Source organism: Notamacropus eugenii, chromosome 1 (assembly GCF_028372415.1).
Source record: "Notamacropus eugenii isolate mMacEug1 chromosome 1, mMacEug1.pri_v2, whole genome shotgun sequence".
Lineage (NCBI taxonomy): Eukaryota > Metazoa > Chordata > Mammalia > Diprotodontia > Macropodidae > Notamacropus > Notamacropus eugenii.
Window position 1 is genome coordinate 520,911,256 of NC_092872.1, and position 14,048 is coordinate 520,925,303.

A 14,048-nucleotide genomic window follows, 5' to 3' on the forward strand; every position below is an offset into this window, starting at 1 on the left:
TAATGGAATTTCTAGTCCAGGGATGAGGATTAATAAACCACAGAGTTTGGAAACAGACCTGTGTATTTCTTGGCAGACACTAGGGGCTCTTCAGTTCTTTCATCCCTTGATGAGTGGGGTAGAATATTAAGAGCAGAAGTGGGAGGCAGTTTGATGCCTCACAAAGCCCCTACTCTGAAGTTTAACAGTCTCCTTGACCCAATGATATGAAGGAGCTCCTGGAGCAAGAGTGAACAGTCATTTTCATTTCTGACCCTGGCAAAGTCATATACGTGATCTGGGAACATGGGACAGATGAGATGACTCAGAACTATCAAGGGGTTGGGGAGCCTGCGGCCTCAAGGCTACATGTAGCTCTCTAGGTCCCCAAGTGTGGCCCTTTGACTGAATCCATACTTCAGAGAACAAATCCCCTTAATAAAAAGATTTGTCATGTAAAACTTGGACTCAATCAAAAGGCAGCAGCTATGGACCTAGAAGGCCGCATGTGGCCTCGAGGCTGAAGGTTCCCCACCCCTAACTAGAACCTGCAAAACTCTATGATTGAAAACAAAAGAAAATTCCTAGGGGTTAGGGAAAGGAGAGCTTTCTTCATTCTTAAGCAGAACTGGCAGGACTGAGAAATTGACCTTGAAGATGGAAAAAAATAATCTTAAAGATCACAGAATGATAAAACCTGAAGGGACTTAGAATGGCGAACAAAGTACCCTGGCACCATTTGTAAGTCTAGTTCTGTAGGTCTCATGCTTTCTTGATTTTCAAAAACTGCCACAGAAGTGATCACACTCAGTTCATTTCAGCTCAATTAACATATCCAGCATTAGAAGTGCAAAGGTAGCTACAGAGCTGTCAGTCTAATGAGGGGAAAGATATATACATAAATAACTATCATAGAAGGGAGAATGAGATGTACAAAAAAGCAACCTGCTCGTAGCTTGCTACTAAACATTCTTTTTTTTAAGTCAACCTTTATGAATGGATTTCTGGCAAAATGGTTAAATAAGAGGTTATTTACATGCCATCTTCCTCTCAACACCTCAGAACAGTTAGAAGTGCACCAAACAAACAATAAAAAGCAAGGAAAGAAATTCTTTCAAAATGGGAATGGGAAAAAAATGGACAGACTAAGAAAATTAGCCAGCCATTGTACCTAATACAATATTAAGAGAGTTTTATAAACAGAAGGCATTAATTCAGAGGGAAACATTGACAGGACAGCATTGAAGGTCATCTGTTGAGTTTATTATAAACTTTTTTAAAGTAAGGTCTGTGCAGTAGAGTTTGATGGTTTCACATATCTTTTTCTGTTCTACTTTGTATATGAAAATTTTTCTCTTTTTAGTATTCATTAAATTCAGAATTAAAAATTTTAAGAGAAAAGTTACCAGAAGAGAACTCTGAAAAAAGAGTTTTATATGAACTATAGCTAGAAAACCAAAAAAGAGAATGCAATAACCATGAAAATCTCAAGAATGACTGGAAGATACAATAAAAGAATTGAAGGAAAGTAGGAAAGAGTGAAATTATCACTTGATGAAAAACTGAGAATCTATGGCTTATTCTAGAAACTAAACAATTCTCCTCCCCCCACCAAAAAAAAAAAATGGAGAGGGAGGGCAAGAATTAAATGACACGAAGTACTAAAACAAAGACAAAAGATAGCAAAATTGAAAGGATACCTGAGATCTACAGTAGAAACGGAAAACAAGTGACTTTGAAAACAGGATATAGAGCAAGACCTTCTGAGAATCCAGGAGTCTGAAAGCTAAGTCCATGCTAGGTTTTGCAGCCAACTCAGAATCAATGCCCCAAGGATTATGGAGTGACCTTAGGGACTTAGCCCAGCAGTAGCTAAGATGAGGATTCCTGGGGAAGTCATGTCACATCTGAACATGAACTTGGTGGGACCATTTTGTGTAAAAACTGTTAAATCTGAGCTCACTCTCCCCAGAGACTCAGATAGTATAGGAGGGACTGCAACATTGAAGTGTTGAGGGGAAATATTTTTATTTTTGCTGTGTCTTCAAAGTAAATATCCTTTTCTTAAAGCTAATTGATGTTAAATGACTAAGTAGAACCTGGTGTCAGTCAAGTTACTGCTACCCAGCGGTAGTGGTAGGGAAATACAAGTTGGAGCCCAAAAATATGGCAATAGAGACAAGATGCAACAGAGCTCTCAGGATAGAGCCAAGATGTAGCAGGCTTCACTCTGGGAGAATGAGGCCAATCATTGGCCTTCCAGAAAAACAGAATGAAACAAACAAAAAACTTGAATATATAACATTCAGTTCATTATTTCAGAATTCATGGTTTCAGCAAACCATAAGAGGAAATTGTCTGGAAATATTAGAGCCAGAGAACAAAGTATACCTTGAGGAAATCCATAGGATGCTACCTGAAAGGAACCCCATATTAATTCACCCCAAAGCTAAGTTCATACAACTCCTAGGACAAAGAGAAAATATAACGTGTGTGACCAGGAAGAGACCGACCAAATACTAGGGAACTCCAGTCACAGTCATGTAGGTTATACATTATAAGTAAAAAGGAAAACTAGAATATGAGATTCAGAAAAGGAAAGGAAAATGGCTTATACCCAAAAATAATTTATCCTGCTAAGGCAAGCAGAATCTTACAGGGGGAAAAGGACTCTGTTTACAGAATTGATGGCTTCTATTCATTCCTCTTGGGGAAAACTAGTGTTGGGAGGAGTATTTGAAATATGAACTGCCCGGTTATTGCCATTACTAATAAGATGGAGATTTAGACATTTTTTCCCCAATGCTCATGATCTCAAACCTCTAAAAAATAGGAATTATACACAAGAGATAAAACAATTTCGACTACCTCTATTTAGGACTCCGAGAATACCAAGGAGGCTACAGTCCAATGAATGAATGCACTCAGCACCAGCCCCCCCACCCCCAGTGGCTACCACAAGGTCAGGGAGGCACAGCTCACCTATGGGCTTGCAACAAAACTCACTTCTAATCCCCCTTCCCTCCAGTGCTGTGGAAACCAAAAAGCAAAAGTTTGACCTGACTGTGACTGCACTGTGGTGTCATGAGTGCAGTGTGTACAGAGCTCAGTCAGAGAACTGAGGTTCAGAAGGAGCTGGGGCAAAACACATCTCTATGCCCATATAGTATTCCACTAAGCCTGAAGAAGCGAGCTCAGTGTCCAACTGGGGCCAGTTTGAGCCCCTCAGAAGTAGGTTGGGGGCAGAGACTGAGGCCAGTGAAACATGAATTGTCCAGCCTGGGAGGAAGCTGACTCAGCTTTGAGATCCAGCCCCTCCAAAAACTCCCATCAAAGGGAAAGGATTCAGAATGTGAGCAATTGGGAAATATAAGGAGAAAAGATTGGAATTTCCAGATGGTCTCAGAAAAAAAGAAAACTCAGCCAAAAACTATGAGCATGAGCAGATCAACCAGGAACAGTTAGTAATAACAAAAGATAAAATGGCCTCCAAATCAGGTAAAAGAATGTAAACATCCATGAATAAATGTTGTAAGACAAAGAAAAATGAATCATTACCTTATGAGGCAGAGGATTTTGTGGATTGCCAAGAGAGTATGGAACCCATAGCAGGATTTTCCTGAATGGTTTGAAAAAAATAAGAATTATGAAAGCAGAATTTATGACATGATCAGCAGAAATAATTGGCAGGATAGAAGAACCAAAAACCAAAAGAGAGTATAAGTGATTGCAAATGCACAGAAGGAAAGGGCTATCTGGAAGAAAAGAAACAAAAATCAATAATGTTAAAAGAAAAAAATGATCTTTATGTAAACAAAATATATTGATCTCAAAGTCAGGATGTATAGAGACAACTTGAGGAGTATAGGCCTTCTTGAAAAACATGACAAGTCAAAAACACTAAGCATACCATAGTGCAAGAAATAATACAGGAAAACTGGCCAGAACTTCTTAATACAGTAAACAAGTGCCAGCTGAAAAAAAAATTCCACAGGTCTCCTCTAGAAAAAAAAAAGATATTCTTATGTGTCTAACTCCAAGATACAGTGATTAAATTTAACAATTCCAGTAACACATAATAAATTCTTTGAATGATCAGGAGAAGGACCTTCAAATATAAAGTTAAGGAAATTTGAATAACATAAGAGAATTCTTCACCCCCCAGAAACTGTAGGAAGGAATGGAATTATGTGTTATGAAGAGCAGAGGAGTTCAAGATGCAGCTCACAGTGACATACCCTGCAAACCTGAGCCTACTCTTTGATTAAAAAAATAAATGAGGCATTTGAAGCATTCCTAGAAAGAAAACCAAAATAAATTATTTGCTTTGTATATAAGAGAAACAACAGAAATACAGATAGATAAACAAATACCGTGACCAAGGACAACCACAGAGAACCTCATTAAGAGATATCTTTCTAAAAGTACATAAGGAGACAAAGGTTAAAGTAGATATCTAATAGAAGAGATGGTGGAGAAACAGTTCTGAAACATCATAGACTAAAGTTTACAACACATTACCTCACAACAGGTGAACCGTTGTTTTTATGGGACTGAATTACAGAATGGGGCAGTTAGGTGGTACAGTGGATAGAGCTGTGGACATGGAGTCAAGGAAACCTAAATTCAAATCTGGCCCCAGATATTTACAAGCTTTGTGACCCTGGCCAAGTTGCTTAATCTCTGCCTCAGTTTCTTCATCTATAAAAATCACCTACCTCCCAGGTTTGTTGTGAGGATCAAATGAGATAATAATTGTAAAATGCTCAACAAAGTGCCTGGCACATAGTAGGTACTATATGAATGCTAGCTACCTATCATTAGAATGAGAGACCAGGGAGAAAGAAGATAATGGGAATACTGCATGTCGTACCCTAACCAATTCACAGGCAGTAGCAATGATGAATAATTCCTATGGTCTCTCAGGGAGAAAAGAGCCTACAAAAGAGTAGACAGGAAGGCAAAGGGAGGGATTGAGTTGGGGAAATCTTATTTTAGGGGCGACAAAAGGTATCATGGGGAATGCTTCCATGGAGATAAATAGAGGGAGATGGAGACCTTCCATTGGGTAAACGTGCCAGGGTTTGGTGCTTAGACCACTCATCAGTTAGTGAGAGGGTATGGACCCAAAGTGGAGAAAGCGTTGGACTTGGAATCAGGAAGATTCATCTTCATGAGTTCAAATTTGGTCTCAGACTAGCTGTGTGACCCTGGGCAAGCCATTTAACCCTGTTAGCCTCAGTTCCTTATCCATAAAATGACCTGGAGAAGGACATGGCAAATCACTCCAGTATCTTCGTCAAGAAAACCCCAGATGGGGTTGCTTCGGACACAGCTTGAAATGACTCAACAAATGGACTCATGAAATACAAATGCAGCTGACAAAAGAAACTTATGTAAACAAATTTGAATAACTCTGAGCCTGTGGAAGGAGACTGGGAGGAAATTGCCTCAAACAAAACAAACTAAGGTTGATTACCAGGAGCATGGGGAGAAACTCCATGATTTAGATCTGAACTAGGAAAGGCAGAGATTGGGACCAGATTTTCCCATATCAGGATTTCATGAAGGGGAAAAAAAAATAACATCATAACTGAATGTGAATTTGACGTACTCACCAATAAAACAGGAGGATTGTAGAATGAATCAATAAAGAAAATAACCCAAAGCTCACTTCAAAGAGATTCTTATAGAAGTGAAATGTGGACGGAGTAAAATCTGTGATGGCTCACCTGAATTCAGACAAGCAGGAGTGGCCTTCATAGTCACAGACAAAGGCATCCATAAAATAGTTATGATAATAAAGAAAGACATGAGAACCACATTGTGCTTGTAAAAACCAGAGGTAATAACTAAGTTACAAACATTAAACAGATGTACCCAATTTCATAGCATCTTACGTATTAAGGGAAAAACGAACCAAACTTAAAAAGACCCAGATAGCAAGGTGTCATTTTTTTTTTTATTTTGTAATGTTTAACAATCACTGCCATACAATTGTGATTTTATCCCCCCCACCTACCCCCCACTCCCCCCCTCCCTCCCCACAACTGGATACAATTGTGTATAGATTCTACATATACTTTCCTATTGAGTATATTTTCACTATAGTCATGCTATGTAGTGCAAGGTGTCATTTTTGATAACTTCAGTGCGCCTGTTTCAGATTTAGAAAAATCTAATAGGTAAAGAAATTGAAGTTCTGAACAGAATATTAGAAAAAATAGATAGACTAGAAAATTAGATATGCTAATTATTGAATGATAATCTTAAGGAGCGTGCCCACTTTTCAAGGTTACACCTATACATAAATTGAACATTCACAAATAAATACAGAAAGTGTGAAGCATGTAATGCCTTTTTCACATAGGAATAATAATTACTGACATTTATATAGCAGGTACTGTGCACCAGGCACTGTGCCTTAGCACTTTACAATTATTATCCCATTTGGTCCTCATGACAGTAGAAGGTAGGTGTTATTATCCCCATTTTGTAGATAAAGAAACTGAGGCACGGAGAAGTCACACTGCTAGTGTCTGAGGCAGAATTAAACTCTGGTCCTCCTGACTCCAGTCCTGGCACTCTCTCCCACAGCGCCACCTACCTGCCACATGTCAGAATGCACAAATGATCAAATAAAAAATATAGTTAATAGGGAGATGTGGATAAAGGATAGACACTAAATAATGGATAGGTCAGAGAACATAGAAATAATAAGTATTTGGGTAAGAGAGGAATTCCAGACCTGTGATTGTCTAGGTACTGCTATGTAAGGAACTCTTTCCTCTGAGTGTCAGCAAATTATTTCTCACAGTCTTTGAGAGTTGCCTGAGGCACTGAGAGGTTGTGATTTGCCCAGCATCATGCAGCAGAAGTGAGATGGTAGAGCTGAAAAGGGACCCGGGAGGTCATCTGCTGCAGCCCCTCATTTTACAGTGGAGGAATTGGGACTTAGAGAGAAGTGCGTCACACAAGCATCGTCCAAAATTCAGAAAGACAGAGAGGCTCATCATTTCTATTCTAGTGCTTGTTCTTTACTGCAGTCTGTCCAAAAGCACTTCTGGAGAACCTGCTCTATGCTAGATCCTCTAATTTGGCACCCCAGGTAAGCTGTTGCCTCCTATCACACACACTCCGCACTGCAACAGGGCTGTGGTTTCCTAAACAGCAGTGAGTGTTCCTTCCTTCCCAGGAGAGTGTGCACAATGCTGACCACTGAGACAGCTGCTCTTCAGTGCTGCTGTGGCCAAAACATTTAGTACCTTCTTCCCAGCTCTCTGCTGATGAGCCTCTTCAGAGGGAATCAGGCTGGTCCTTGAGTAATAAATTCAGACCATCATCAAGGCTGTAATTAAGGTTTTTTTTATTCAAAATTTACTTGAACATTTTTTATACCTGCCTTTCTGTCTTGCTCCTGAAGGGAACCAGGCTTACTGAAATAAGCCAGGCTTCTAGCAGCGTGCCTTGCCCAGAATGGGTATTTTGTAAATGTTTGTTCAAGTGAAGGAATTGATAAACTACCAGAGCTTGTTGGCCACTCTTAAAGACTGGTGCCTTTTAAGAGCCTAGAATTACCTCTACACCCTTATGAGGCCTTGATTCCCTTGAAAATAAAATCTCTTCCCTGCCCTTTGTACCAGTTCTCCCAAACTCAGCACTATATAGAGACCCAGGGTCCTGGCTCTGTCACTTAACCTGGCTTGGGAAGTCATCTTATAGCTTCAAACTTCAGTGCAACCATCCTATTCTCCCTAGCAAGAGTACAGCTGCTGTGTTAGAGCTCAGACTGTCTATAGGGTGTCCCCAAAGTCTGAGTGCAGTTTTAAGTTATTAAGGCTATTAAAGGCTTATTACTGCCCTCAGACTTTGGGGACACCCCCTACGAAGAGTTTTATAAAATAAAATGCTCTCTAAATGCAGCTGCCATGATTCTAGCAGAGGCAGCAGGGCATAGCAGAAAGCACTAGACTTAGAGGCAAGAAGATCAGAGTGCTAATCCTGCTTCACACACTTACTTTGCATTGTGACTTAGCCGGAAAAGATTCACTCGTGCTTCTATTTCCTTATCTGTAAAATGAGGGGTTTGGACTCACTGTTGTCTGTGATCCAATGATCCATTATCTTCTTCCTCTTCCTGAGAAGTGAGAACCTTTGTTTTTCAGAAAGGAAGAACTCCTAAAGCAGCAACTCATTTGTCCTCATTTTGTAATTTTTTTTAAAAATAGAAACCAAACAGTTAGCAGTGAGAGTGAACTTGAATGTCAGTGGAGCATGCCCAGTCCATGGCACTTTACTCACATGGAGAATTATAGAAATGACCCCATCTGCTGGAACGTCCTGGGCATTGCCTCTGATAGAGTTCAGGTCCCCCCGGAGACTCCTCATGCCACCCCAGAGTTAGAGAATGCCACAGCCAGGAGGAATCTTTAGACAGCGAGACAGGAGCCTGAAGTTCTGAGTTTTCACCTGATTTATGCTCTGTGATCTTAAGCAAGTTATTTTCCCTTTCTGGGCTTTCCTTGAATTGTTCAGCTACATTAGGCTCACCTTTCTCTCACTTCCTATAGGCATTTACTGTCTGTACTACAAATTGAGGACTGAGCAAATAGCTAACATTATATTTTTGTGCATATACATATGTGTGTATACGTATATTTATATTCCTTTATAATAACAAAGCTCATTCACATTCATCATTGGACATGAGACAGGGGATGTGGGATACTCCTAGCTCCCCACTGCTACTTTCAGGCTCACCTTTTACCACCATCACTCAGCAACTGCTCTTCCTTTGAGGTTCACTCAATCCATACCTGCCACCAAATCAAAATTCGTGTAGTTGTTGTCTACCAGCCTCTGGGACCCTCCTCTTCTTTCCTTAATGAGTTCACCATCTGAATTACAGTCTTTCTTCTCCACTTCCTGCCTTCATACAAGGGGGGTTGTACATCTAGGTGCTCCCTCAGGCACCCCTTCTTCCCAGTGCATTCTTCATTTATTTCTCGTGACCTACTCCTCCACCCCACTGCAGCTATGCATAGAGCTGTTTGTGCCCCAGATGTGGCCATCACTTACATGTGTGTGCGTGTTTGTCCTTTGTTGCCAAAGAAGACCATGCCATCAGAGAAATGACGACATGACTTGCACTTGACTGTTTTGAGTGAGGGAGGGCTGTGCAGGTCACTAGCCTTACTTCTCCCCCAGAGCCATCTGAATCCAGTGACCAGATACTCATCAGTATGACTGCAGATCACCCAGGATGAGGCAATTAGGTTAAGTGATTTGCCTAAGGTCACACAGCCAGTGAGTGTCAAGTGTCTGAGGTGAGATTTGAACTCAGGTCCTCTTGACTTCTACACTGGTGCTCTATCCATTGCACCACCTAGCTGCCCCAGCCATCACTTACAGATGCACCATGAACTTCCACACTCATGAGCTCTAACACTCTCTTATCTGATCACAGTCTGTTGTCATTCCACCCCTCCCTCCATCTTTCACTCAGCTGTTAAAGCAAAGCTTCCTGAAGTACAGGTCTGACCATGTCCCTCCCCTATTCAGTAAACTCTAGTGGCTGCAGCCACTTATAACATCCAGGATCAAAAGGAAAAGCCTCAGTTTGCCCTTCAGAGCCCTGCTCGACCTTTCCATCTTCTCTGTGATCCATTGACCCTGGCTTCCTCACCTTCCATTTCCCAGCCCCCTAGCCTGGAATGTTCCCACTCCTTCCTTCAGGTCTCAGCTGAAATCCCCCTTCTACAGAAGGCTGTTTCCAGTTCCTCTTAATTCCTCTGTTAATTCTTCCCAATTCATTCGGTCTGCAGCTGTTCATTCATGGTTGTTTACATGATGTCTCCCTTATCAGACTGTGAGCTTGCTGAGAGCAGGGGCATTTTGCCTTTCTTTGTATTGCCAGCACTTAGCACAGTGCCTGGCACACAGTAGGTGCTTAACAAATGTTAAGTGGCTGACTGGTTGGCTGGAGATGCAATTATTATTCTCATTTTACAGATGAGGAAACTAAAAGGAAGTGGCTTGCCTTGGCTTCGAGCCAGGACTCAATTCAGGTCACTTGACTCAAAGCCCAATGCTCTTCCCACTACATCTGTGGACAAGGTTTATGGGAAGATTATTCTGGCAGATATTCGATTCAACAAATGTTTATCACAAAAAAATTAATGAGCATGAAAAGGGGACTGATTGAAGGGCAAGAGAGTGGAGGTGGGAATGCTATGAGGAAGCACTGGGCACAGAGGCAGCAGATGTTTTGGAGGTGGCAGCCGCAGTAACTTAGTAACTGAGGAGGTGAAGTCTCCTGTGTGGTGAACTAGGGGATGCTGTGCAGAGAGAGTCATGCTCCAGTCCATCTACAGTAGGGCTCTACACTATCATTTGTCACATTCTCTTCTTAACCCCTCAAAATGCAGCTTCTAGCCTTGTCATTCCACTGCAACAGCTCTCTTCAAATTTATTAATATTCTTTAATTGCCAAGGCTGATGGTCTTCTCTCAATCCTCTTCCTTGACCTCTCTTCAGCCTTTGACACTGTTGATCATACTCCCCTCCTTTACACTCTCTTTTCTCTAGGTCTCCCTGTCACCACTCTCTCCTAACTCTCCTCCTACCTTTCACACTGCTCCTTTTCAGTCTCCTTTGCTGGACCCTCATCCATGCTAGCTGTAGATTCCCCACAAGCTCTGTCCTCGGCCTTCTTCTCCCTCTGTGCTAATTCATCAACCCCATGGATTTCTTGATCATCTCTATGCTAATGATTCTTTGATGTACCTGTCCGGCCCTAACCTCTCTGCTGACCTACTTTCACATCTCTAACTGCCTTTCAGACATCTCAAATTGGATGTTCCATAAACATCTTAAACTCAATGTGTCCCAAATTAAACTCAGTACCTTTCTCTTCTGATATCCTCCCATCTTCTCCCTTACAGTCAAGGGTAACACCATCCTCCTAGGCACTCAGGCTCACAACCTAAGAGTCAACCTGGATTCCTCACTCTCTCTCAGCTCCTCACACTTCATATCCAAGGCCTATCGATTTCACCTATGCAACATCTCTCAAATATAACCACTTGTGTAGATAGAAGCATTTGCCTGCGTAAACAGTAAGGCTGCTCTTCTTGATTGTCTATTCCTTTCAAAAGGTAAATCAGGGCTAGAGAGACACATTACCGTTTTCTAGAGGTAACAGTTGGAACTCTGAGTGTGCTAAGGAAGAATGCACAGAGAGGAGGGTCAAGGATAGACTGTTGGAGAACATCCATTTAATGGGGGTGGAAAGACAGTATCTTTAATTTTTTTATTTCCCCATAACACTAGCAGAGCCTCAAAGGCAGTAAAATCATAGAATCTCAAGAGCTGGGACCTCAGTTGGCAGCAGTGCCAACACCCATTTGAAGCATGAATCTTCCTCCACAACATTCCCTTTGAGCTTTTGCTGGAAGACCTCCAGTTATGGTGGACTCAACCTCCTGAGGCACACCATTCCTCTTCCAATAGCTTTAGCTATTAGGAAATCCATGTTATTTGATTGAAATAGCCCCCCCTTTAACTTCCCTCCTGCTGATTCTCGTTCTTCCTTCTAAAACCAAGCAGTGGGTGTTTTATTACATGGTATTTGAGTAATTGATTTCATTATTCACAGTCCAAAGGACTGAAAATGTAAGATGTGTGCTCCCCTGGAGAGTGGTCAATAAGCAGACTAAGAATGCTTGCCTGCCTTCTTTTCCCTCTCCACAGCCCTGCTCAGCAATGTTAGAGGCGTGATGGAGGTTGAATCCTCGTACACAGACTTCATCTCCTGTGACAGAACGGGCCGTAGGAATGCCGTCCCTGACATCCAGGATGACTCAGCAGCAGTGAGTGTGAGGAAGCTGACGGGGAACATGGGCGATCTGGCACTCGAAGGAGCAGGCAAGTGCCCTCTGGCTGACAGGACAGAGCCTGTGAGTCAGGAAACTTCAGACCCCAAAGCGACCTTAGGACATAGTGCATCAGAATGAGGTGGGACCTCAGCACATAGAGGGGTAGACCAAGATGCTGTCTTAGAATGAAGAATATAAGTCCTAGAATGGAAGTTAACTTGAGAACCTTAAGTGGCACTTTATAGTACATAGTGTCGGGAGTGGAAGGGACCTTAGAGGTTATCCTGACCAGCTTTCTCATTTAAAGAGTAGGAAACTGAAGTCTATGGAGGGGAAATGACTTGTTCAAGATCATACAAAATAGACCTTCCTTTCCACTGGATTAATTTAGGAATATTGTCCATCCTCTTATTCAACCTTCTTTCTGTCTCTTTTTCAGAAGGGCAGGCGGAGATAAGCACCTCAGACAAGGAAGCTGGTTCCAGGCCTGAGGGGAATGAGGGAACTACCACATCCTGAGAGCCGCCCTTGTCCCATTCCCTTTGCCCAGTGGCTAAAGGAAGAAGCAAGCAGCCTGGGCTTCCCAAGAGACAAACTTGGCAGCGTTCTCCCTGAGGACCACTTCCCTCCCCCTACAGTAACCCTTCTGGAAACAATGAAGCCATGTGGACCTCCCCAGACTTTCCTTTTCCTCCACCTCCCCCTACACACACACAGAGGAAGCCTGTACTCAGGGCAAGTTGGCCCTGCTATGAGGACCTCAGACTGAGGCTAGCCTCCCGAGGTGCCTTAAGAGCCCTACTCCAAGCCCACCAGCCTAGGAAACCCTGTCATTTTGTCTACCATGGACCTTCCCTTCTTCCAGGCCCACCTATTCTACTGTATTTGGCAATTCAAAAGATTATTTATTTGGTTTACACCTGTGGGGTATAAGAGGCTCCCTTTCTCTGGAGGACAGAGAGAAGCCAGGTCCCCTCCCACTCCCTCTTAGGGGAAACATCATCCCTCACACTCACCCACTCTATCCACTTCATTAAATTTCCTGAGTGCCTACTCTGTGCAGGGCTCTGAAGGAAGCTAAAATGATGAATCAAACCTGGTGGCTGACCTTGGGGAGAGCCCTACCCTCAAGGCTGCTGATGGCTTCATGTCTGACCCTCAGGATCAAGGGAGAGATCCTTCCCAACCCATCTGGATTAGTTCCTTTTTACTCTTTTTAAACTTTGACTTTAAATATTTTTGGGAGGACAGGTAAGGAGAGGGGGAAAGACAGTGGTCTTTTATTTCCATGGAGAGTGGGTGGTGAGGAAGCATGGGGGCAGAGGGTTAATCTAAACTCTTTGACCTGTGTAGCTCAGAGAGAATGATTCCTGACCTGTTCCAAACCCATTCTTAAGGGAATCATTTTGTTTCCCAATTTTACTAGGTTTTGTCTCCTTTCTACAGATACTTGATGCCTACCACTTGGAAAATAAATTCAGACCTTTTGTGTGATTGATGTTCCTCTTCTCTCTGAAATAGTACATATTATCTCTAGGCTGCATTGTCCTGAGACCCATCCCTTACAGAAACTTGAGCTCTGATCCCTCAAATTCCAGTGGAATTTAGAATGGCCAGGAAAATGCCAATAATCCCATTGTTAGCTCAGCAGTTGGGAGTGGTGGGAAGGACACTGAACTGGCAGTCAAGAAACTTGGCTTCCAGTCCTTGGTGTGCCACTCCATAGGTGTGATATGCAGGTTATTTAATCCAAAACCAGCTCACTTGATTCCCAATTGAGCACTTTGTCACAGCACAGGTGACATCTGGTGACATGGTATACAGAGCACCAGGCCTGGAGTTAGGAAGACCTGTGTTCAAATCCAGCCTCAGACACTTGATAGCTGTGTGACCGTGGGCAAGTCCCTTTACTTCTGTCTGCCTCAGTTTCCTCATCTGTAAAATGGGAGTCATGATGGCACCTACCTCCCTGGGTTGTTGTGAGGATCAAATAGAATCATATTCAGAAAGCTCTTACACAGTGCCTGGCACGTAGGAAGTACTGTATAAATGCTTATTGTCTTCCCACCAAATCAGAGCTACCTTGCAGACGGTAGATGGGAAAGTGCCTGGTTGCTGTCAAACACAATGAAAATGGCCGAGGTGTTTCCCTAAAAGACACACACACACACACACACACACACACACACACAC

General features: G+C 42.5%; 1 protein-coding gene across 9 annotated transcripts in view; it reads left to right on the forward strand.

The window, feature by feature from the left end:
* The window catches only part of PKIG (cAMP-dependent protein kinase inhibitor gamma), an 81,313-nt gene extending 67,964 nt beyond the window's left edge, over positions 1 to 13,349 (forward strand). For all 9 annotated transcript variants that reach the window (XM_072633687.1, XM_072633684.1, XM_072633682.1 and 6 more), the window contains 2 exons: positions 11,731 to 11,904; positions 12,295 to 13,349. In XM_072633687.1, the coding sequence (XP_072489788.1) occupies positions 11,757 to 11,904; positions 12,295 to 12,374 (228 nt within the window). In that variant the 5' untranslated portion in view covers positions 11,731 to 11,756 and the 3' untranslated portion in view covers positions 12,375 to 13,349. The remainder of the gene's footprint in view (positions 1 to 11,730; positions 11,905 to 12,294) is intronic.
* Positions 13,350 to 14,048: the final 699 nt, after the last annotated feature.